The sequence below is a fragment of the Rhinolophus sinicus genome, chromosome 11, assembly GCF_057876585.1.
Source record: "Rhinolophus sinicus isolate RSI-liver-muscle chromosome 11, RSI-T2T, whole genome shotgun sequence".
NCBI lineage: Eukaryota > Metazoa > Chordata > Mammalia > Chiroptera > Rhinolophidae > Rhinolophus > Rhinolophus sinicus.
Window position 1 is genome coordinate 25,932,283 of NC_142511.1, and position 23,585 is coordinate 25,955,867.

General features: G+C 51.9%; 2 protein-coding genes and 1 long non-coding RNA gene across 10 annotated transcripts in view; 2 read left to right on the top strand and 1 right to left on the bottom strand.

Moving 5' to 3' along the window:
* CFAP45 (cilia and flagella associated protein 45) overlaps positions 1 to 1,501 on the top strand; it is a 24,864-nt gene extending 23,363 nt beyond the window's left edge. For both annotated transcript variants that reach the window (XM_019716424.2, XM_019716422.3), the window contains 2 exons: positions 723 to 947; positions 1,300 to 1,501. In XM_019716424.2, the coding sequence (XP_019571983.2) occupies positions 723 to 947; positions 1,300 to 1,378 (304 nt within the window). In that variant the 3' untranslated portion in view covers positions 1,379 to 1,501. The remainder of the gene's footprint in view (positions 1 to 722; positions 948 to 1,299) is intronic.
* LOC148756642 (uncharacterized) overlaps positions 1 to 18,035 on the bottom strand; it is a 27,599-nt gene extending 9,564 nt beyond the window's left edge. For 3 of the 7 annotated variants that reach the window (XR_016022790.1, XR_016022786.1, XR_016022789.1), the window contains exons 1-4: positions 17,895 to 18,035; positions 16,724 to 16,977; positions 12,770 to 12,888; positions 1,282 to 1,455 (exon numbers count right to left, since the gene is read on the bottom strand). This is a non-coding gene — a long non-coding RNA (uncharacterized LOC148756642). Of the gene's footprint in view, positions 1 to 787; positions 1,018 to 1,281; positions 1,456 to 6,136; positions 7,164 to 12,769; positions 12,889 to 16,723; positions 16,978 to 17,894 lie in introns of those variants that run through there. The other 4 variants (XR_016022791.1, XR_016022788.1, XR_016022785.1 and 1 more) reach the window with 3 other exon arrangements.
* On the top strand, positions 10,975 to 18,107 carry VSIG8 (V-set and immunoglobulin domain containing 8). Its single transcript, XM_088801816.1, has 7 exons — positions 10,975 to 11,264; positions 14,628 to 14,803; positions 15,205 to 15,406; positions 15,528 to 15,749; positions 16,394 to 16,522; positions 16,789 to 16,990; positions 17,837 to 18,107. The coding sequence occupies exons 1-7, from the start codon at positions 11,216 to 11,218 to the stop codon at positions 18,105 to 18,107; spliced, it is 1,251 nt and encodes a 416-aa protein (XP_088657942.1). The 5' UTR covers positions 10,975 to 11,215.
* Positions 18,108 to 23,585: the final 5,478 nt, after the last annotated feature.

The window sequence follows — 23,585 nt, forward strand, 5'->3', positions numbered from 1 at the left end:
GGTGAGAAATCCCTGCCTAAAATGATTTTACATTTTGTGTTTTATTACATTGAGAAAAAATGATAAGATGACCTATGATTGCATTTCCTCTGAGATGTGAATACATTTCATTTGAGTTTTTCTGAGCCTAACTAGTATACATTAGCCATTTCCCCCCTGATGTCAGGGTCCATGGGAAGGAAGACAGGAAAGAAGGGAAGGAGGTACAGAGGGAGGGAGGGAGGGACAGAGAGAGAGAGAGAGAGAGAGAGAGAGAGAGAGAGAGAGATCTTAGAACAAGCTGGAGAGGAGTTGTGCATTGTTATAAGAGAGAAGAGTAGGAACAAAGGAATAATAGCTTCCAGTGGATAAAACTCTGGTTGCAGGACCAGCTACATAATTTGCAGGGCTCAGTGAAAAATGAGATTGTGGGGCCCCTTGTTCAAAAGTTATTAATAATTTCAAAACAGTGACAGCAGAGCATGAAGCTAAGCATGGGGCCCTTCTAAGCGTGCTTGTGACATACAGTTGTATGTACTGGCTGGACAGGACTTGGGGAGCATGCACAGAGGCAGCCTTTGGCGCTGATCTCTGAGCCACAAAAGAAGAGGGCCAGAGCGTGGAGATCTGTGGTCTCTGAAACACGTCCACTGGAGGAGCCCACCCAGGAGGCTCCCCCAGGGCCTTTCCTTGGCAGGGCCAGCTCAGCCCAGTCCACCCCATAATCTGTGTCCCTCCTCCAGGGCTCAGAGAGAGCAGATTGAAAAGGAGCGGCGGGAGGAGGAGAAAAAGGCAACAGGGCGCTTACAGCATGCCAATGAGCTCCGGCGCCAGGTGCGTGAGAACCAGCAGAAGCAGGTGCAGAACCGGATCACTACCTTCGAAGAGGGCCGACGCCTCAAAGAGGAGGCCCAGAAGCGGTGTGAGCGTATTAAAGACATCAAGAAGAGAATGATTGAAGAGCTGAGGTACACTTTCATCTGTTCCTCCCCAGTTCCTCTCGCCTTCCCCAAGGAGATGGCATGTCAGGCTAGAAAGCTGGGATTCAGGGATTGAAGGGGTGTTACATAGGTGCTCAGGGATGTTGCCTTCTGAAGGGGGCTCCAGCAGAAAGTCCTAGGACTTGGGTTTTCCTGGCTTTCTGGGAACTACTTGGCTGGATGCTGGAGACTTGACAGAAATATGTTTGGGGGATGGTTTGTGGGAGTGGGGTTGGGGGTGTAGGGCCCCAGGTTCTGTAAGCCCACCCAGAGCCCACTTCCTGCTACCTACTCTCTGGTCCCACCCTCCCCTTACACCTACCTTGTGTTTCCCTGGCAGAGCCACCGGCCTTCCTGAGAAGTACTGCATTGAAGCTGAGCGCAAAGCTAACATCCTACCAGCCACCTCTGTGAACTGAGGTGCCCTCCAAGCTGCTCCGGATGTTTTCAGGGGAAGGTTCCAACTAGGCTCTGAGTGTCCATGACTGCTGCTAACCTAGACATTTTGAAGTTACAGATTAAATCTATTCTACTTCTCTTAAGGAACAGCCCACCTTTCTTGTGAGGGGATGTGGCTACAATAGGGTACTGAACGTGGAGCAAAATAGGTTACGGGAGACCCAAGTATGGGTGCTGTGATGTTCAGGGGCTGGGAATGGGAGGATGCTCTCCATGATCATCCTAAGCCGGGTGGTCCCTTTGTTCTCATGGCTCATGGCCTTTTTGTGATCCTCTCAGATGCTGTCATGTCCATTTTCAGCATAGTGTAGTCTCTGTCTCCATTCCACACCCAGCTCAGAGGCATTTCAGGGCTGTGGCAAGGAGCTAGAGATGTTCTCAAGGAGGGGCCTGGGTGAGGGCTGGGCTGGGCTGGGCAGTGTGGGGTAGGAGGCCCTGGGCTGCCTGAGGCAGGTCTCACTGAGCTCACACCTGACTCAGACCGCATCTGTAAAGGGGGTGGTGTCTCAGCCCTCTCCTGCCAGAGCCTTTCAATTCCCGGCAGTGCCACAACAGAGACACCTGCCTGTCCCTCAGCAGGGCAAGCCCAGGGCCCCTCCCCTCACCCTGTCAGCCCAGTCCGCTCACCCAAATACAGCTGCTTCACTCACTCCAGTGTCTGGCTTCTTCTCAGTCCACCTTACTCCGACCAGTGGGGCTTCCCAAAGCCATCGTTATCTGTGTTAGCTTGCTTCACTTTCCCCCCAAGTACTCTTCCTTCATTCATTCACTCATTCAAATACTTCTTGAGTACCTACCATGTGCTAGGTGCCTTCTAGGCATTCAGTGACACAGAAGACCTGATTCTACCCTCACAGAAACTTTTCACTGTTCCAGTCTGCTTTTACTTTATCCCTGTGAGCTGCTCCATCAAATTTCTTGTACCTTTAGAATAGTTTCAGATCTTTTAGGAGGATGACCCTGATTATTAAGCTTCCATTGTGGGCCAAAGTGCTAACTTCTAGGGAATGGAGCCATTCCCCATTTATGTATACCTTGGAAGAACAGGGTTTCCATCCAGCTCCCATTGCTAATGGTGCTTCAGCCACCTGCCCCTATGTTTCATTTCCCAAATTGAGCCCCGTAGTGTCTCCTTGGATGGGTCCTATACTAGAGGAGGCATAGGACAGCTGCTGGGCGTGTCCTGGGTTTTTATAGTACCAGGTTACAAGGGCCTCAGGCAAGAGTCCTCTTTTCATAGGACCCAGGGAGAGTGGGCAAGCTGCTTCCTGTGCTTCCTCTTCTTCAGGACACTGCAGCTTCACTGGACACCTTCTCTACCTTTCCCATCAGGGAAGACTAGCTCCACCCAGCCAGATGGGCAGCCCCACCGACTGCTTGGGAAAGAGGCTTTCTCATCTTTTCTGCTTAGTACCTCCTACATAGGGAAGCTGCTACTGTTTTCCCTCGGGGTCTTAGAAATATTTGGTACCCAGCCTAGGATGGGAGAGAAGACATGGCAATGCCACTGACGATTCTGGCCCCCTTCTTCAGCTGGTTTATTTGTCTAGGTTTTCTCTGAGCATCATCTTTTGCACAGTTAGCACATACAGGGACCAAGGAGTGAGCCCTTACCTGTTTCTGGGGACCCTCTTGCCAGGAAAGCCAGAAAGGAGTTTGTCCAGCTTGGAGTTTGTCAAGCCCTCTACCTAAGTCATCCATTTTGGGACTGGGAGAAACGGGCTTCCTTGGAGTGCAGGTCAAGGAGAAAAGGAGTTCCATGCCCATTGGTAACTGCTGAGCCCATGTAGAAAAAAATGAGCCAACTTCATAAGTTGAAAGCAAAGCTAGCATTTCACTGGAACTGCTGCTGGTGAAAATGCAGGTCTGCAGGGCCTGGCTGATCCTAAGGCCTAACAGTGAGACCATCTCGACATGGCCTGGACATGGTGGGGGTGGTTACAGGTTACATGAATCAAGGTCTGGCTTCAGAGATGGAGGAGTGTAGCCACCTCTGAGCAGATGAAGATGGTTTGGGAGAGAATCTCAGAGTTCTGCCCTCAGGGTTGCCCCCCTCCAGGAATTCTTATAATTGGCCCATGATGTGGAAGAGAGTTTCAGTTTCTTCTGTCTGGATTCCTGAGACGCTCTGCACAAACTTCCTCGGGTTTCAGGATTGGCCTGACTCAGCAGGAACTTTGTTTCTAGAAGTAGGACACTCCTGACACTAGGCCGACAGCTGGCTCTGAGGCTAGCCAGCCACATCTGGGCATCTTTTGTAAACTCGCCACTGCTGTCAATCAGGGATGGCAGTGGGGAAAATGACAGGGAGAAGGCACCTGGGTACAGGGGGCTGTGGGTGCAGGCGTGACAGTGGTGGCAGAGCCAGCAGGGGACTGGGTAAGCTCTGCTTACAGGGTGGGTGGGGCCTGAGACAAAGAAGAGAGAAAAACCTGAATTGTTTTGACAATTTAGTGAGTCTACCAGCTCAGGAAAACCCAGTCTCAGTCTTGTTGCTAGAGGTTGGACTTTTGGGTAGATGGTGATTTCTGCTAGAGTGGCTTCAGGATTTCCTTCTAGTTCGCAGAGAGGAAATGACCTTTGTACACGCCTCCAAGTCACTGAAGCATCTCGGGTGTCTAAGAAGCTGTAAAGGGAAGAGTGGTGCTGGGGAAATCTGAGGATGAGTGGAAAGTGCTGCTTGGTGCATTGCCTCTGTTGACGTAAAGATGTGAGAAGCTTACAGGAAAAAAAGGATCTAAGTACTGACTTTGTTGTACAGGTCTCTGATTGGCTTCCTAGCTCTCTTTCTTCTGCCTCCTGGGTCTTCCTTTTCTTGCAATGCCAGAATGCGCTAGTGTAGCCTGGGAAATCCAGTGGTTGGGTTCTACTTTGGAGCATTGAATCAGATCTGCAGGCAGCGGCCTCCTGAGCACACGTCCCCTGGCTCCTGGCTGGGATCCATGCCACACCTGCCCACATGTGCCTGCATCATGCTCTGCTGTGGCTTGGAGGGTGTTTCAGAACCTTTGCATCTGCCAAAGAAGCAGCTCCAGTTGGTCATGACTCAGTAGCCTGTCCTGGTGGCTGAGCGAGGCTGTCCTTGAATCAGTGGGGTGCACGGATGTCCTCCAGCACCCCTGAAAGCCTCAGCATCCACATATGTGACTTGGGTCACAGCTGGGCATTAATTGGTCTCAGTAAAAGCACTTTGATTGGGCTCAGATGAAAGGAGCTCAGAGAGTTCAAAACCAGACAGGGCTTTTGGGATGAAGAAGGGTGGCAGCTGTTTAGGTGACAGTGGGGCGGGGGGAGACACTGGAGTCTCAGACAAGGAGTTTGAGTGTGGAACCCATAGAGTTCCTCACTCTTATCCATCCTGACTGCTGCTTTTGCAGAGCAAGGACCTGGGGGAGAGCTGGGGCGTGGGGACGGCTCACTCCAGACGAGAGATCTCTTCCCCATCCTAGGCTGCTTCCTAGATGACCACCCCAGCGCACCCCCATTCCCTTTCCCTCCCATAATCTGAGAGAGATACTAGCAAATCACACCAAGGTTACCTAGAAGAAGCTCATTTCCAACATCATAGAAATCTAGAGTCCGAGAAAAGGCTAAGTTATTCTCAATTTGACTGGCTTTAGATAGCTTGGACTTTCCTCTGTCTTAGCTCCCATCATCTGAGCTGGGATGTTCTCCTTGCAGTGCAAGCTCGGCATGCCTCCCTGCATTCTTCACATCCTCTTGGGAGAAGGGTAACTATCATCTCAATCACCTTGGATAACTTTGAGGCTGGGACAGGAATGCGGTTGACATTGGGATGGCTTTCTCAGGAGACACCTGGAAAGAGGAATCGGGGGTGGGGGTGGGGGGGTGGGAGTGGGGAGCAGGAAAAACTGCCCAGAGCTAAGCTTTTCTTCATGGCCCCTGGGGAAAGACTGTTTGTCCCTGGACTAGTGGAGGTGAGCACTAAATCATAGAATCTCAAAGCTGGAAGGGACCTCAAGGACCCTCTGGTGCTTGAATCTCCTTTGTAATCTCTAATCAAATGGTTGAACAGTCTGAGCTTGCATACCTGAGATGTAGGGTGCTCATTACCTCACAAAGCAACCCAAACCATCTCAGATCAGCCCTGATGCTCAGAAAGTTCTTAATATTGAGTCAATATATATCTTCCTGTGCATCCACTGTGAGGCCCCAGTTCTTTGGGACCACACTAAACAAGTCCAGGCTCTTTTTACACAAAGCCCCTTCAGATAGCTCCTCCCCCAGCTCCTGTACAGCCTGCCCCATGTGGGCAAGTGTCCAAAGTTCTGGAAACACAGAGCTCTTCTGAGCATTATTTTTTGGGGAGAGGTGAGTGGGTTGTCAGAGGGTAGAAGACAGGGAAAACGGGGAACCTCCCACTTTATCCATTGGGCTAGGCATGTTGCTCTCCAATCCTGACCAAGCTGTGTTGCCTCTGAGCCCTGCCCCCTCTGGCACCACCTTCCCCACATTCCTTCCCCTCTCCTGGTGTCCAGGCAACAGGAAACAAACATGGAGAGCAGAGGGAGGGCTGGTCAGGACAGGCTTAGTGGGGCAGCTTCTGAAGCAGACACACAACCGGCTTAGCTCTGCTGTCTGCCAGCTCCCACATACTTCCCTGGCAACAGCCAGGAAGGCAAGGCAGGCCTAGGGCTGCCCTGGGGGCTGAGGGTGACCAGTTCCCCTCTGTGGATATGTGTTAGGGAATCCAGATGGCAGAATCAAAGGCAAATTTTATTTCTATAAATTCAATGGTCAGAGTCCCAGTGGACATATGAATTAATCCATCACAAGGTCTCTCTCCACATACAAACATGCACATGGTCCAGGAAGATGCATCTTAGTTGCCTAGTCCATCCTGAAGGCCTGGCTCTGACCCCAGTGAGTGCTCCAGTGGATTGGGTAGAAGGCCCCCAAGGTTCAGTTCTCAAGGATCTTCCCGCTTTAGTCCAAAAGTAACCACCAGCTCTCTCTCTTGATTTCTCTCTCTGGTCTCTGGCAGGGCCCTGGTTTATTTCCCAAGGACTGAAGGATTTCTCTGGCTACCTCTTTCCACTCTCAATTCTCCCAAAACATCTTCAGATAGCCTTCATCTCTGTTTAAACGTCCTTTCCATCAGGTCATGAGCCCTGCTTTGATTACCATAGCTCATCATTCTGGAATAAGGGGTTGGCACCCCTACCCTTGTCTATCTCCCCCACTGGGTGCTCTAGAAGGACAGACACTGTTTCATTAGTCGCTGCTCCCCAGGCCCTAGTGCAAGGCCAGCCCATTTGCTGAATGGATGAAGGTTCTGCAGGAGATAGGTGATCGTGTTGAGGTGAAGATCTCTTTGATCTCCAGGGTCTCTTAATTCTTCAGGTCTGTCATGAGGAATTCACACACGCTTTACAAGAAATTCTTCTTTCCTTCACTATTCTCTCGAAAACAGTTCTGTTCATAACATTTAATCAACCACGCTTTGCTTTGCTATGGTGCTCTGCTGACATAGTAGTGGGTTAAGCCACTCCTTTCAGTGATGGGGACCATTTCAGTGCAGTTTGCTCTTATGAGTCTGGGTCAGCTCTAGGATATCACTCATGTGGGCATATCCAGGCTCTCTCCTTGCATCCCCTCTTCTTCTGAGGTGGACCAGTAGGAATTGCCAAGGCTTGGGAAGACTGAGTCCCTGGGTCACATGTGTCTGAAATTCTTGCTTTCCAGCCCAGATCTGGACCTCAGTCTCTAACTCCAACCCAGATCCTGAAACAGAACCCCACACATGGCTCTCATCTCTCTCTCTCTAACTCTAGCCCTTCCTCAGCTGAACTCAACATTCTCCCATTACACCACCGGTACCACCTCTAAGACCACACTCTTCTTGTCTAAGCATGGCCTCACCTGGTAGTCCTCCAATCCCAAACCTTCATTGAGGGCTGGGTAGAAAGGCAGCAGCTGCAGCGACTCCCTGGCTTCTCCAAGACTGTGTCCTCATGGTGCCTTGTCTGTCCTCTCTGAGACTTAGCATGTTGCCCATTCCGTGCTGTTCATGACTCCTCCTCCCAGACCCTTCCTCAGAGGCTTTCTCTGCATAACCATTCCAGGGGTCTGCTGCTCACTCCTGAAGGGTGCAGGGGTGAGCCTGGTCTACAAGGGGACTTGGGAGAGTTGCTAAGGAGCCTGCTGACTGCGTGTGTGTGTGTGTGGTTTAGAAAGGGTTAAGTTATAGAGGGAGGGGGATAGAGGAGGGGAGATGGGAGCCTGAGGCCAGGGCATTGGGGGCTGGAGGGATGGTCTGGGCAGGTAAGGGCATGGCCTACAGGGGTTGTGTGGAGTTGCTGTTAAGGGCACTTTGGAGGAAGAGTAGGTGGGCCAAGGCCTCTGCCTGTCCTTCCCCCAAATGTTCTGAGGTGGAGCTGCACCTCATCTCAGAAGCAGTCCTTGGGTCTTTGACCTGCCTCGTCTCTCCTCTGTCTCTGTTCACTGCTTTCTAAGCCTCTGTCTTTGAATTTCTGTCTTAGAGTAGAAACAAATACAAGCCAAACTGGGGCACATGCACAAAAGAGTGGCCATTCTCCCCCGGAGAGCTATGAATTTCTCAGGGAAAAAGCAAGAGGCCTTTTTGAAAATTTGTGTTCCTCTGCCTCTCAGTAATCACTGTCTTGCCCTGGGGGCACACAGGGAACCCCAATAGTCTGACTCTGTCCAGACCTTTATGGGACCTGAAAAGGAAGTGGGTGGGGAAATGGGATGGTTGGGGTAGAGACTGGGTGAGGGAAAAAGAGAGGGAGGAGTTGGGATGGGGTCCTCCCAGGAGTGGGCCCTCTTCCTCTGCTGAAGATGAAGCTCAGAGAGAAACATGGGCCGAGAGCTAGACCTGTGCTAGGAAAACTAAGCTGATGCCCAGTGCCCTTACTCCACCACTCTCCCCCCCCAACCCGACACAAGGCAGGAAGGCTGACAGCTTCTTTTATGGGCCCCAAATTGCAAGGAGGTGGCAATTAGCTCTCAGTGGGTCAGAGGAGAGCAACAGTGTACCTTCCTTTTAAGTCTTGGAGAGGCCACTGTGGAGCCCTCAAAAGTGGCTATTCCACTGGGAGCACCTAGGCCCTCCGTCTCCCCCAGCTCCTCCCTCCTAGACTCCAAAACCAGGACCCCATCTATCCCCCCAACAGTAAAACTGCTTCTGATGGACCTCATCTTCTAGTTTAATTTGGCGTCAGAGCCCCACTCATTGCTAATAGCTTCCTGTGTCCCTCCCCAGATCCCTTTTAGGGAGTGTGATCTGTGCTGAGCTAAGGTCGTGGAGCAGGACTTCAGAGGTTACATTTGTCATGGGATTAAATTGCTTCATACCCCTCAGATGAACTCATACATATTTGCAACTCTCCCCCAAATGTTGGGTCCCCAATCAACATATGCTATTGGTATACTCCCTGAGCACAGGGAGGAAAAGTCTAATTAAACTTGGATTTAGCAGAGGGAAGCTGAGGTCTTTCTTTATATATCATAAATAAAGCCTCATTTTTGATCCCCATGAATCTTCTTGCCCATATAACTTTAACCCATGTTCTAACCACCAGTCTAGTCTAACTCAAATCCCAAACTCAATTCTAATCCAGCTGTAATCCCAAACCTAAATCAATTTCCACCCAGTCTGCAATTGAGCTATAACTGCATTCTCAAGCATAACTGTAAATGAAATTAAAACCCTATTCTTTGTCATAAGCGGATCCTGGCTATCAACACTAGTCTCAGTTCTAGCTGTTATGGTAACCCTAATCTCAACCTTAATTCTCATCCCAACCTGAAATCTGACCTCAACCTCATTCATAATTCCAACTAACTAACCCCAGCCTTTACCCCAACCTTAATCAAGCCTTTACCCAACTCTAACATTAGCTGAAATGTAGAACCCAATTAAACTACAACCATACCCTTCAGTTTAACCTAGCCTTACTCCTTTCTTTTCAGTCTCCCTCTTCCTGGTCCCACCTGTTCTCCCTGCCACCCATCACTGACTTTCATGTTTTTTTCCAATGGGTGTGTCTATTAACCCATAGGGTCACCAAGCCCTTTTCTTAGACCACTCTGGACCGACAAATCAGGATGCCTAGGTGTCCCCCACTTAGTCAGACCCCAGCAGCATCACCTGGACTGAATCCTCATGTTTCTTCAGGCCTCTGTTCCCTATCTGTAAAGTGGGCATAATGATCCCTGCTCTCCAGATTGTGCAGGACAATCCCATAAACCTCAAAAGAAATAAGGAAATGAGGATTTTCATTGTGTACATCTGATGGGATCCCAGAGCACCCTGTTATTGCTGGGAGTATGGGTGGAGAGGTGTGGAACGTATAGACTCCTTGTGCTTCCTTACTGCTTCGTCTCATTTTTCCTGGAGGGGTGGTCCCTGGCAGCATGTCTGAGCTCCATCACTCTCCACAAGACTCTTTCTCCTATCTATCCCATGCCCAATGCCAAGCCATGTCTTCTGGAGCCAAGGGGAGGCTTGAGGCCTGCTCTGGGACCCCCGAGACCAACCAGCAAGGCTTAGCCCTCTGCTTCCGCCCTCTGCCAGCTGGGACCCTCCCATCCCAGTTCCAATCTGCCCAGACCTTGATGGCTTAGTCACCCTGACTAGCAGTCCAGGTTATGAGGGTCCTTGCTTTCCCTTCCTGTTCACAGAAACAAGAACACTAAGCAGTCCCAGAAGAAGTGCACGCAGCGGGTTTAGCACTTCTCAGCAGAAAGGAGGCATGCGATAGTGAGTGGGTAGACACGCATGGAGGCACACCCCCTTTCCTGGCCCTCCTGGTGCTATTCTCTGCGACATCCCTTCACCCACACATCCACTCACCTCACTCCCTCTACACACCCCGGTCCTTCTCCCCTCAGGCCTCACTGAACTGGTTGTAGTTCTGTGTGGGAGGTGGGGCTGGAGCCTCATAACACCCCCAGCTCCCAGGGATCCCGTACACTCGAGGATGACCTTGCATCAGGTATGGTTGGGGGGCACAGCTACAGAGGGAGCAGCCAAGAGACGATCCTGATCCCTGACACACCCCTTCCCTCCCTCATTCAGTCTGGAGGCCTGATTCCCTTTGAAGGGCTGGCGGCATCAGGGATAAGGCGGGCTGGGCATTTCTGGGCCTCTTGCATCTCTTTGAGTCTTCCCTGCAGCCCCAGTGTCCCCTTCCTTTGTGCCCCTTCCCACAGTCCTCTGGGCAGGAGGTGTGTCCCTCAGAGGATCATGGATAGGAGGAGGCAAGATTTGGAAACTGTGTCAGACCTCTGTACCCTGGGGTCAGTGTTAACCCTTCAAGGTCTGGGCACCCTTCTTCCTCAAGCCTGGCTTCTCCTTCCTCTTCTATTTCCCCTGGGGAAGAAGGCAACAAAACTGAGTGGTGAGGGGAGCTCTGTGGACGTCATAAAATGGGGTGACTGTTGTCACCTGAGGACGGGACCAGGAGGAAGTGGAAGTTTAACAGGTGCCTAATTACAAGTCCCACTGGCCGCCCTGCCCCACTCTCAGGATAGGGAAGAGCTTGGGTGACAGCTGGGTAATGCCTGGGTAGGTCACTCTGTCACCCCGATAATTAGGGTTTTTGGGACTCCTCCCCAGGGCGGGGACCAGGCCCCCTCCCTCCCTTAGAAATAACTCCGGCTGCTCCCCAGCTGGGTACTCATTGGACCTTCCTGCCACCCTGGGCAGTGCTGGGCCTTCAGCTCCCCCTCCCTCCACCCGTCCCCACATACCCACCACCACCAGCCCAGGGATACCCAGCCCAAGCGGAGGAAACACCGAGCCTAGAGACATGGGAGTTCGAGGAGCATACTACCTTCTACTCGTGTGCCTGAGCCCAGGTATGGGTCTGGGCATCAGGCAGGGATGTCTGCACGGCGCCAGATGGGCAGGGAAAGGGGCAGCAAGGGGAACAGAGAGGAGCCCCAGTGGTAGTCTGAGATGCTCTGGCAGGGCGCGGCCCACCCTTGCCCTCCTGCCACCCAGGTTTGGATACTGCCAAGGGGTCTCTCCCCAGGAGAGCCCTGGGTCTTAAAGTTTGGGGCACATGTCTTTGATGGCTCCTCACTGTGGGGCTCACACATACATGCAGTGCTGTGACTGGGAGTACATAGCTGCAGGAACTGGGGGTGGGGTGGATGGTCAGGTGAGCAGCATAGCTGGGTGGGGACGGTGGAGGAGCCTGGGAAGAGCCCTTTTCACCAATGTGTTTGCTATTCCAGCGGGAGGGCCCTTTCCCCACCCCCAGGCCAGAGCCCAGGGCAGGGAGCTGCTTCAAGAAGTTTCTGGCTGTTGTGGTCTAATTGGTTACTCCCAGCTTAGCCAGTGAAAGCCTGGGCCTGAGACCTCCACTCCAGGCCCCCCGTGTTGTGCGAGTTCCAGGGTGGTGTTCCCCTACCTAGATGAGGCCCGAGGAGAGGTGGGGATGGTAACTCCCAGAGTCCTCTTACACACCTTGAGGGTAGGGCTCAGGTTGGATGTCATGGCTACCTGCCCAGGTTGGGGCAAGTCCCAGCAAGGGCCATTCTGTGTGGGCATTGCTGGAAATGGCTCTGAGAGTCCCGTGGGATCTGGATTGGGGGTGAGGGAGTGAGGTGGAGGAGTTTGTGGAGGTGGGAGTATTTTCAGCTGTTGTGTGTGTTAGTGTGAGACTGTGTGTGTGTGTGCGCGTACGTGTGTGAATGACTGTGTTTACAGCAGGACATCTGCAACACCCTCTGGTGAGAGCTGGGACATCTCCATGTGTGTGGCTTATGTCCTGGGTGTGTGCTGTGTGTATTTATGCCCCAGTACCCTCTTGTACTCTTGTGGGGGCTACCTTTCTTCACTACCTTCCCTTCCCCTCCCTCACTTCCAGAGGGAAGCAAGCTGAAAATTCACAAAGGATTTACAAGCTGAGACTAGACACTGCTTTTGAGGTGAGACCCTGCAGAGGGTGTGCAGCCCCTGGTCCTTTTGTGGGAAGACAATGAGTCACCACTGCTCTCTTCCTTGGATCCCACTGATTTCCCTTTCTCTCTCCACGTCTCCCTGCCCAGCTCTCTCGACCACGTTGGCCTTCTTCCCTCTCCAGCCTCTCTTTCTCAGGTTCCCTGAGAGTACTTCCTTAGTGCCACAGCAAGAGGAATCAGAGTGAGACACCAGGAAGAAATTCCCCAGGAGAGTGAAGGGGTACAGAAAGGCTGGAGCCCTTAGGAGGCGGTTGAGAAAGTTTTAGGAAGATCGAAAGGCTAGGGTGAGGCTCCCTGACCTGGGACAATGGAAGACACTCAGTCTAGTGCAGGGTGGAGGCACTCTTCTTCCAGCTTTGTCCCGCTTCCCCAAGCCCCCTTCCCTGAATACTTACCCATGGATGTAGGGAGAGTCCTCTGTTTGTGGGTTGCTTACAGGAGACCTTCAGGGTGGAGCCTCTGCTGTCTGCTGAGTTCTGGCTCATCCCTGGCTTGCCTTATGCGGCCCTAGGATCTGGAAGATAGCATCAGGATTCTTATCTCAGGAATGAGCTGGTGTTCTCTTGGCCTGGGGATGGAGGAGGCACCACCAGGTTCCGTTAGAGCCCTAGTAGCTAGCCTGCCTGCTCTGGGTCCCCCTGAAGTCTTGTGGGGTTAGACCATGGCTGACAGCCCAGCCAGTGTTCTGGGGGGCAAGTTCAGTGGGGGTGAGCTGTTGGGGGTGTAGGAAGTGTGCCTGCTGGCTCTCTAGAGCCAGGCTAAACTTCTGTATGTCTCGTCTTGAATGAGTGGACTTGAGTGTGCAGTGGGTGTGTCTTCCAGATTAATCTGGACCTGTTTGTGTACAGATGTGTGTCTGTATGGATCTGACAGTGTCTGTGTGTAGGAAGGTGGGACTGCATAAGTATGTACTTGCATTTTGAAGGCTTGCATCTATGTGTTGATGTGTTTGGCTGTGACAGCGTGTACCTGTGTGTGTGAGACACTCTCTTAAGTGTGAAGATGATGCTAGAAAAGAGCCAGAGAAGGGCAGAGTAGAATGAGTTGCTGAGACCAGGGGCTAAGACTCCAAAGGACTTGCTGACTTTCAATGAAGAATGCAGGAGAGGGAGCAGGGCTAGGTGAGGGGCCTGGGGGTGGGGAGGGTTCAGAAGACTGGGAGGCAGAGCTTGCCAAGGTTGTGGCCCTGGGTACATACCCCTATTCTGTTCCTCTTTAGGTCCAAGTGGTTGGGGCTAGTGCTTGCTGGAGCTTTAGAGTAGGGAGGCAGAGGGGCCCAGTGCTGAGTTTCCAGATGCCAGCTCCTCACCCAGGCTGACTCAGTGGAGCAGGCTGGCAGCAGTGGGAGGGGTCTCAATTGGAGTGAGCATGTGGGGGTGGTTATACCCAAGCCATACAATCACACGAGGGCAGGACTCAAACAAAGTCCACACTGCCACACTTCATCACACAATGCTCACACTGTCCTACAGATGCATGTGGCCACAGTCCCAGGCACACGCCATCATTCATGTCATACAAACACAGCCTGGTCACGGTCAAACACAGGCATGCACTATCACTCAGAGAGAACTGACACAGCCAGGTACATGCTGTCACACAGGCATACAGCCTCAGACATGTACTGTCATACACAAGACATATAAAAACACCTCCAGTCTTCCACTCCAGATAGAAGCACCTCACTTAGCCCAGACAGGCAGCTTTTACCCAGCCAGGATCTTCCATCAGAGCATTTAACTGCTCTGTGTGTTCCATGTATGTGTGTATGTGTGTTTGCATGCGTGCGCACGCATACACACACACACACACAAAATCACGTAAATATAAAAGTAGACACCCTACCTGGTCATGGCATGAGTATCCTTACATTACATGTGTGCAGCCACAAATACTCATAAGCACACCTGTACATGTGTGCATGCATATACATGCATATACAATCATGCATATGTACAAGCATATCTAAGAGCTATCTATCTATCTGTCTATCTATATATACACACACAGACAGGATTCAGATGCAATCCTACACATCATAGAATATAGACATATAGACACAAGTGTGCACAGACATGCATATACTGTTCATGCACACACACAGACACATACTTGGAGCAGCCCCTCCTCCCTGTGGAACCCCCACTAAGCCTGGGCTGCTGTTGATAGAGAATGGTGGAGGGAGAGGCTGAAGCCGACCACCCAAGCTCTGGTTCTGCTCCCCTCACCCTACCTGTCCTGTCCTTCCCCTAGCACTGCTGTCTGCTGTGCGCATTAATGGGGATGGCCAGGAGGTGCTGTACCTGGCGGAAGGTGACAATGTGAGACTGGGCTGCCCCTACATTCTGGACCCTGAGGATTATGGTCCCACTGGGCTGGACATTGAGTGGATGCAGGTCAATTCAGACCCCTCACATCGGGAGAATGTGGTAAGTGCCGGACACAGTGGTCCCCTTACCTTACTCCATGGTGTCTACCTGGTGGGCAGCCGACACTCTGAGGGGAGGAGGGCAAATAAGCAAACCAAGACCTTGAACTTCCCCAAGGCCTCTCGTGGAACGGAGCAATAGGGAATGAGAGCTCTGCAGTTACTCCAAAGGGATGGCACCTGCCTTCAAGAAGTTCCCAGCCTAACCTTATGCTTTCCAAAATACTTGGTCTTATCTGATCCTACCCATTTTGTAAGAGGTCACTGGGTCAGGCATCATCATTCTCATTTTCAGCTGAGAAAAATGAGTCTCACAGTTGGATGAATTGCCCAAGCCAGCTAATCCACATGACCCTCCTTGGCTCTGCTGTCTCACCACCTGTTTTCTTCTCTTCTTCACAGTTCCTTAGTTACCAGGACAAGAGGATCAACCATGGCAACCTCCCCCATTTGCAGCAGAGGGTCCGCTTTGCAGCCTCAGATCCCAGCCAGTATGATGCCTCCATCAACCTCATGAATCTACAGGTATCAGACACAGCCACCTATGAGTGCCGGGTGAAGAAGACCACCACGGCAACCCGGAAGGTCATTGTCACCGTCCAAGGTATGGCCAGGCTCCTCTGGGCTCCCCTTCCTCAGACTTCAGAGCCAAGGCGGCTTGGCCACTCTGAGCCTGGCTCTGCCTCTTGGCTGGGCCTAGCTCACAATAGCCTGCTTCCCTGCAGCTCGGCCTGCAGTGCCTGTGTGCTGGTCTGAGGGCCACATGGCACACGGCAACGATGTGGTGCTGAAGTGCTTTGCTAATGGAGGCACCCCGCCTCTCTCCTACAAGTGGGCCAAGATCAGCGGACACATCCACCCCTACCGTGCTGGGTCCTACCATTCCCAGCACAGCTTCCACTCTGAGCTAACTTACCAGGAGTCCTTCCACGGCTCCATAAATCAAGGTGAGGGGGACCCAGGGGAGGAGGGTGGGATGAGCAGAAGATCAGGACTCTGGGACCCGCTACGGCTTCTCTAGGTCATCAGTGGCAGCAAGTCAAACCTAGAACTCCTGTCTAAGGTAGACAGCTGGGCTTAAATCTTGGCTGGACCACTGACTGACTGCAAGACTCAAGCAAGTGGCTTAACCTCTCTGTGCCTTGGTTTCATCATGTATAAGAAAGGAATAATAATGTCTATCTTTCAGAGGGTTGTGAAGATTAGATGGGGTCAGGGATGCAAAGCTGCCGGCACACAGAAAAGCTGGCTAGTACTCACAGTTCAACAAAGATGATCAGAGCTGGAAAGAGCCTTAGAATTCCTCTGGTCTAACCCTGTCCTCATGGTACAAAGGAGGGGACCAAAGCTCAGAGAGGGGACCCATTTCCCTAAGGTGTCTCTGACCCATTGCTGGCAGAGGTATCCTTCCTTGCCTCTCTGTGTCAGCAGGGGAAAGGTGACTCACCCGGAGTGCTGAGTGGACCTGGGTGTGTGTGTGCATATGAACTGTCCCTCCTTCCATCACCCACCCTAAGCACTCGAGGCTGGGGATGGAGCTCTCAGATACCAGGTCCCTCTGCCTCACTACAGCCCTCTGATGCTCCTTCAGTTTCAGGTCTGCTGAACAATGGTGACCTGGTGTTGAAGGACATCTCCCATGACGATGATGGGTTGTATCAGTGCACCGTGGCCAACCACGTGGGCTACAGTGTGTGTGTGGTGGAGGTGAAGGTCTCAGGTAGGTGCAGTGGCCCTGAGGGCCCTGTGGCTGAGAAGATTGGACTGGAGGAATCTGGGCTGTGTTTTGGAGCCTCAGATGGCTTTACCTGCCCATTGCATTGTGTAGGTCTCTGCCTGGGGCAGCTGGAAAGCCCTGGGAGAAACATGGGTGTCCCAGGGCCCGGAGCCCCCCCGCCCCCCAGATACTCTGCCCTGGTACCTCCTGGTTAGCCAGGCACCTGCCAGGCTGCAGAGAACCTGACTGGTCTCTCCTTCTCTTCACAGACTCCCGACGTGTAGGCGTGATCATCGGCGCAGTGCTGGGCTCTTTGCTCGCGCTGGGCTGCCTGCTGGTGGGCATCTGGGGACTCATCTGCTGCTGCTGCGGGGGAGCCGGTGCTGGCGGTGGCACCTGTGGTACCTTTGGCTACAGCAATGGTGGCAGGGTCAGCGGAGGGGCCTGCAGCGACCTGGCTAATGAGATCAGGTAAAACCTGAGGCATGCTGCTTGCTGCTGTGCAACAGGGGGCCGGCGCCCTGCCCCTCCTCACCCCTGCCTGCCACCCCAACCCTGCCCACCATCACCACTGAGTGCTGGGACTGCAGCATGTCGACTTGCCACTCATTGCATGGCTTGTCTCTCTCCCCCTTCCCATGCCCAGACTTCAGCTCTCCTCCCTGTCCTATCTCCCTCCTGTCTGTGCAACAACTCCGTCTTGTCTAGACTGTAAGCTCCTGGAGGGCAGTCCCTGTATTTTTCCACCTTTCTCCTGTATTGCGCGGGTGAAAACTCTGGATGTGTATATTTAAGAAGTGTTAACAACATAGTGCTAATAACATATTAGAAACAAACTAAAAATAAACATAGAACAAGACTAGTAGTGCTAATGATTGCAATGACTTGGGAATGAAGGAAAAGATGAAGATTGAGGGGAGGAGATGAGAAGAGAGGGACAGGGCAAGGTCAGGATTAGTTAAGGAGAGAAGAACCAGAAAAGCAGTTCCTTCTGGAACTCCAAGTTTCCCTCCTTATTAAAGCCGGTGGGAAATCATCAGAAGGGACTGGAGAGCGCCTAGGCTGTCTGGACACGTGTGGACCAGCTCTGTCTGTTGGATGGGATGACCCGGAACTGCTGCGGGGTCGCCGGCGCAGGAAGAGGCAGAGAGGAGAGTAGGTGGAGGCAGCGCTAGCTAGGGGGGGGCCCGGGCGAGGAAGCGCCGAGGGAGGGAGGCGCGGTAGCCCCGCGATGACCAAGAGCCCGTGCTCTGCCAGGCCGGGCCCACTCCTCGCCGCCGAGGAGCCCGCTCACCCCTCCGCCTGTTGTCTCCACAGGGAGGACGCCCTGGCGCCCGCGTGTAAGGCCAGCGGGCGCGGCAGCCGCGTCACCCACCTGCTGGGGTACCCGACGCAGACCGTCAGCCGCTCCCTGCGCCGCAAGTACGCGCCTGCGCCCAGCGGCGGACCGGAGGACGTGGCCCTGGCGCCGTGCGCCGCCGTCGCCAGCGAAGCGGGGCCCTCCCGGGTCTACGTCAAGGTCACGAGCGCCGAGCACGCCGACTGCGCCCAGGGGTCGCTGCCGGGCAAGGACGGACTGTTGGTGTGAGCGAGCGCGCGCCCGCCGGACTGTGTCCCGGCGGGAGGAGGGTGCGGGCTGCCTGCCCGAGGCTGGGGACACGCTCGGGCTGCGCCCACCCAGCCTGCCCCAGGCTGCCGGAAGGCTGCGGGCTGAAGGCGTTTCCCTAGGGAAATGCGTGGGGAGGCAGAGCCTTCCCCCCGAAGTGGGAGGGGTGGGGAAGGGCGGAGAAAGGCCACCCGGAGCCCTCTTTTCCTCCCCTGGGTCTTGAGGCTTCAGGAGGAGGAAGACGTGTCCGAGAGCGGTTGAGGCGGAAGCCCAGTGTCCCCAGCCAAGGCAGAGGGCTTCGGGCCGGGCGGGTGGGGGTCAGGACTGAATTGTTCTTTGTGTGAGATCTGGGCTCTGAGGAGGCAGTGTTAGCAAAATAAAGAAACGGTAAAACCTGAGACAGGTGGCTGTGGTTCCACGGAGTGTTGGGCGTGGAGTCTGGTGGAGGCTCTGCTCCAGGATGGGGGACGTTGCTTTCTGTTGTCCCGCATTGTTCCTGCACCGTTTCCTCCTCAGATAGGTAGTATGGAGAACTGGAAGGGGCTGTCTAGTCCTACTCCTTCAGTACACAGGTGGGGAAATTGAAACTCCTCGGTTTGGATTTTAAATCCAGAATCCCACTTTTATTCCAGAGGGTCAGATAGGGGAAACAACGGACTGGCAGGGGTGCCCCCCGAATGTTCCCAGACCATTTCTTCATCCTTTTACCTCCTGCCCTCATCTACCCAATCCTGACTTCTTAGCTCTCCCAGATGTATGCCTTCCCTCTCAACAACCAGGAATGGTTTCAGTCATACCCTGGGGTAGAAAGACCTTCAAGGTCATCTAACCTAGCCCCCCTTTTAATGGAAAGAAGATTGAAATTTGTTGGGCACCCACAAAGTGTTAGGTGCTTTCCGATATTTTGTCTTATTTAATCGTTACTTTAGTCCTGTGAAGTTGTGCACTATCCCATTACACAGATGAAGAAACTGAGGCTCAGAGGGATTAGGTATGTTGATCAAGGTTTTGATCCAGGCTTGTTTGACTCTGGGACATCAAGCTGTTTCTCTGATATTTGAATTCCTTATACAGCATTTCTGACAGAGGTTATTCTAGCCTTTTCTTGAATACCTCCAGTGGCATCACCCTACCTCCCAGCGCAGTCCATTTAGCCTCTGACTATCAAAAATATGCTCCTTCTATTGAACCCAATTTTAGTTCCCATAGAGCTTTTATCATTTGGTCCAAGTTCTATTCTTCGGGAGCCCTAAGCATCATATTTCCAATTCCGCTGCTTCTAGTGGGCCAAGTGGTTTTACTCCATAATGATGGCTGCAACAGGCACACACCTGCACCTGTGTCTGGTCTAGGGATTGAGGGTCTACTTCAGGGTCACTAGGTTCCACCTACTTCTGCCCAGTCATCTGCCTGTGGAGAGCCCAAGCACTTCTTTCTTTGCCTCTTTTTCCCTTGAGGAGAGAAGCTAGGCTTCCTAATTCTTCCTGCTTCTGTTTCGGGGCCACGTGAATTATGGGGCATGGATGGACTTCAAAAGTATCTGGGTTTCCGTTTTCTTAACTGAGGAAGCCCAGAAACCCTGCTTGGTTATAAATAACTAGGAAGCCCTTCCAATTGGCTTGGGTATTTACTAAAGGGTAATGGCATTGCTGGCTCTGCCTTGATAGAGCTGGGGAAGAAAAAGGAGAGACAATGGTGGATATTGGAGGCATCCAGGGACAAATGTCTTGGAGTGGGGATGAGGGTTCTTGGGATGGGTGGGGTTACAGGAAGTGAGGGAATTAAACGATGAGGGGAGCAGGGAATTGCAGGAACCATCCATCCCTTCATTTATTTATGAGCACCTATAAGATGACTTGTTCAATAGTTAGATCTTTTGCAGGACACTGGGCCTGGCACTCTTTTGCCCTAAGGCAGGATTGAGTAGGATGACTTGGAGAGGGCCCTCCCAGTCTGAGGAACCTCCTGCAAGTCTCAGCCACCTGCAAGATGGTGAGGGAAGGAGGCAGCCAGCAGGCTGTTTAACAGGTTGGGTAAATGACATCACCTTCCCCATTCCAGAAACCAGGGAGCCATACTCAGACAGCCTACCTTTAAAGGGTGAGAACAGTGAGACTCTGGCAAGAAAAGCTCATTAAAAAGCAGCAAGAGAGATTTTAGAGAGACTCTGGAAACAACTTCCTGTTAGGGTGACTCACCAGGGAAGCCAAGGAAGTTCCCTCACTCTAGGCTGCATGGCAGTCATCAGCACAGTCATCACTGCTGGGTGTGAAAGGAGGGAAGTTTCAGTTCCTAGGATTTTGCTTCAGGGACTCCATGATCTTTTGTTATTTCTCCTGCATGAAACCTTGTCAGAGTTAGAGGGGGGCACTGGTTGTGGTGAATGTTTAACAGTGGCTTTGGGAGCGGGGTGGGGGCGGATAGGAGGCAGGAAAGCCTTAATTTGTAACATTTGCCATTTCTGTGATGTAAATTCTCTGTCATGGCTGATTTCAGGCTACTAACATGATGCCCCTGGTGTGGAGTCTGGCGAATGAGCAGTAGCACCCCACCGTGGAGTATTTCCATGGTACAGATACCGTAGTAGAAGTCAATAACCTTGAGAGCTGAGATAGGAGTGGAGAGTAAGATAATTAGGAAGTGATGAGTTTTGAATACTGATCTCCTTTGTTTTTATATAACAAATTATATAATTTTTTAATAATTAAAAATTATTAAAATTATATAATTTAATTTTGAATAATGGCTTAATTTAACAACTGGCTTGTAAAACTTAGGCGGACCCTGCCACCAGGCCAGCAGGAGGCTGTGTGCATACAGGCTGCCTCAGGAGAGGGGGTCTCAAGTACAGTCCTGAGTTTTCTGTTTTTCCGTAGAGATACAAACAGCACAAGTCAGTTGTCCCCATTCTACGTCCCACTTTCCCCTTTTGTGTCTCCCCAGCCTTTTGAGAGCTGAATTCTAGTTCCTGTGGTCACTGAAAAATTATTTAGATAATTTATATGTCCTTGGTAACCACCAGCAACCTGACTTGGCATCCAGCCCTCGAAAATCTATTCAAGAGACATTCTGAGTCCTTCCTGACTCAGTTCCTTCTCTGATCTCTTCCCCGTGGTTTAGGAAGTCAGCCTCTAGTCACCTTCTCTTAAGCCCCAAATTCTCAAGACCATGAGTAGTATGCAGTCCCAATGAATTTCCTTCTGTGTGCTCCTGTTAGAGTAGCTATTATCATGCATGCTGCCCAACTGCATTTCAGTTACTCTAGGCCCGGTTAGATTGGGGTGAGTCTGGGGAGGGATGAATATTTTTTCCTGCCTCATTGGAAACAAAGGAGTTCTGAGAATTACCTAGTCACTGCTTACGCAGTAGCCTGTCTAGATGCAAGGAACTGGGTCTGAACTTTAGCCCTGTCCCCTGTGCTTCCCAGGGAGCCTCCTGGTGAGAGCCTGAGACACCCTTGTTCTGGAGTTTACATTGCATCCAGCCAGTGCGTTTGGAGTAATCGTTTCATTTATTCCTGATGTATGGAAACAGGCTGATTCCATTCAGTTCCTTGTAATTAGATTAGGAAGGAAGTGCTGAACGGAGAGAGTGTTGAGAGACATGGGACTGTGCAGGCAGATGGAGAGAATGGTTGCTTTGGGAAATCTGGAAGAATTTGGGTGCGGTTCACCATGCCTGCCAGTGGGCAGTGGACAAGATGGCTTTCTACCACCCCTCTGCAACCTTTGCCCTCAGCAGTCTTCTTGGATGCATTTGGGAAGGACGGGAAGGATGGGACACAGCACGAGGCAGGAGACTGAAGCCCTTGACAAGGCAAGAAATCGAGCAGAGGATGGGGCAGAACTGTCAATCTTATTTTAGAGGCTGAGTTTGAGGTGATGGTGGGCTCATGTGGGTGTCTTGAGAAAACAGGAAAGGAGGGAGGGAGAAAACTTGTAATAAATATATATGAGTTAGTCATGATCACATATGCAAAGGAAAAGACCTCAGTTTTGAGTCAGAAAGACCTAAATTCATAGATTTCATAAGCTCCCAAAGCCTCGGTTTCTTCATTTGTAAAATGGAATACCGTGTTTCCCTGAAAATAAGCCCTAGCGTGATTTTTCAGGATGATAGCCCCTGAACATAAGCCCTAATGCGTCTGTTGGAGCAAAAATTAATATAAGACGCGGTCTTATTTTCGGGGAAACCCGGTAGTAATAGGACTAGTTTGAAATGAAGTGCTTGTTACAGAGCCTGGTACCTGGTAGGGGCTCTGTAAATGGTTGAACCCCAAGCCTCCAGTCCTCAAAATATAATTTCATCTCCCACAAGAGTGCAGGTCTGGAGGCAAGAATCTAACACAGAGGTTGGGGTGGAGGCTGTGGCAATGGGAGGTACACAGAGAAAGGGATGGAGCGAGAAGAATGAAGCCTTGAGAATCAACTTGGAGATAGCTCACCATGCAGGGGAAGAGGCAAGGAACCCAGGAAGCAACAAGTAGAGAAGCAGGAGGAGAAGCAGGCCTTGCCTCAGAATCCTAGAATCCACATGCGTATGTTAATATTGACAGCAATCCTCATTACTAATAGTGAAATTAGTAAGAACAAGATGCACCTGAAACACAAGTCCGGCAGGGTCCCTGAGTCAGGCATGGTTGGGCACAAGCTGCCAGAATTCTCAGGGCCACTTCCCTGCCTTTTCTCGTGCAACTGCTCTCAGCTCCTGGCACTCAGGCTACCGCTGCTGTCCTCTTGGCCCAGTGCCCACTGTGGCGCCCCCTGTAGCACTCATCTTGATAGTCCCTTCTAGGTGTACAGTCCTTCCTGAAGGGTCTCCACACAGCTCTCCCAAAACTGAGGGGGGGACCCTCCCAGAGGGAGCACATACATTTTTGGGAGAATCAGCTCAATCTTGGAACTGAGCTCCTTCTGATCAATACACGCCCCAATTCCTCCCTGTCTCCTCCTGTCAGTCCCTATAGACACCACCTGGTCTTTTTCCCTCCCCTTTCTCCTGCCTGGATGCCACCCTAAGCCTTGTGGCTCCTTCCTGCCATGACTTTTATGAACTGGCTCCATGGCTTTCCAAACCCTGGGATTCAGCAATAATCCCAGCTCCAGCTCCAGCTCCAGCCCCCACCCACCTCAGCTCCTTTGCTAAGGCTGTTTGTCTTACCTGTAATCTGTCTCTGACTGTCTCTTTTTTGCTCTCTCTCATCCTCTTTCTTGGCCTGCATAGATTCTTCACAAAGGCATTGGCCAAATCCTGTTCTACTGTCCCAGTTTCTACCCTGCTCCCGGATAAGGGAGAATGGTGGTTACTTTGTTATTTTTGCCCTGTCCTGAGGAGGCTAGGCTTACCACTGAGGGCAGGGCTATATAACCTCCTTTCTCAACAGCTCTCTCTTCAAGAGCTCTGAATCGCTCCCTGAGCTGATCTTCCCTCAAATTAGTGTATGGATAAAGATTGCACTAG

Coding starts and splice junctions, on each gene's coding strand:
- VSIG8 (XM_088801816.1), top strand. CDS start 11,216: ATGGGAGTTCGAGGAGCATACTACCTTCTACTCGTGTGCCTGAGCCCA. Junction 11,265..14,627: donor ACTCGTGTGCCTGAGCCCAG/GTATGGGTCTGG, acceptor TCCTTCCCCTAG/CACTGCTGTCTGCTGTGCGC. Junction 15,407..15,527: donor GGTCATTGTCACCGTCCAAG/GTATGGCCAGGC, acceptor GCTTCCCTGCAG/CTCGGCCTGCAGTGCCTGTG.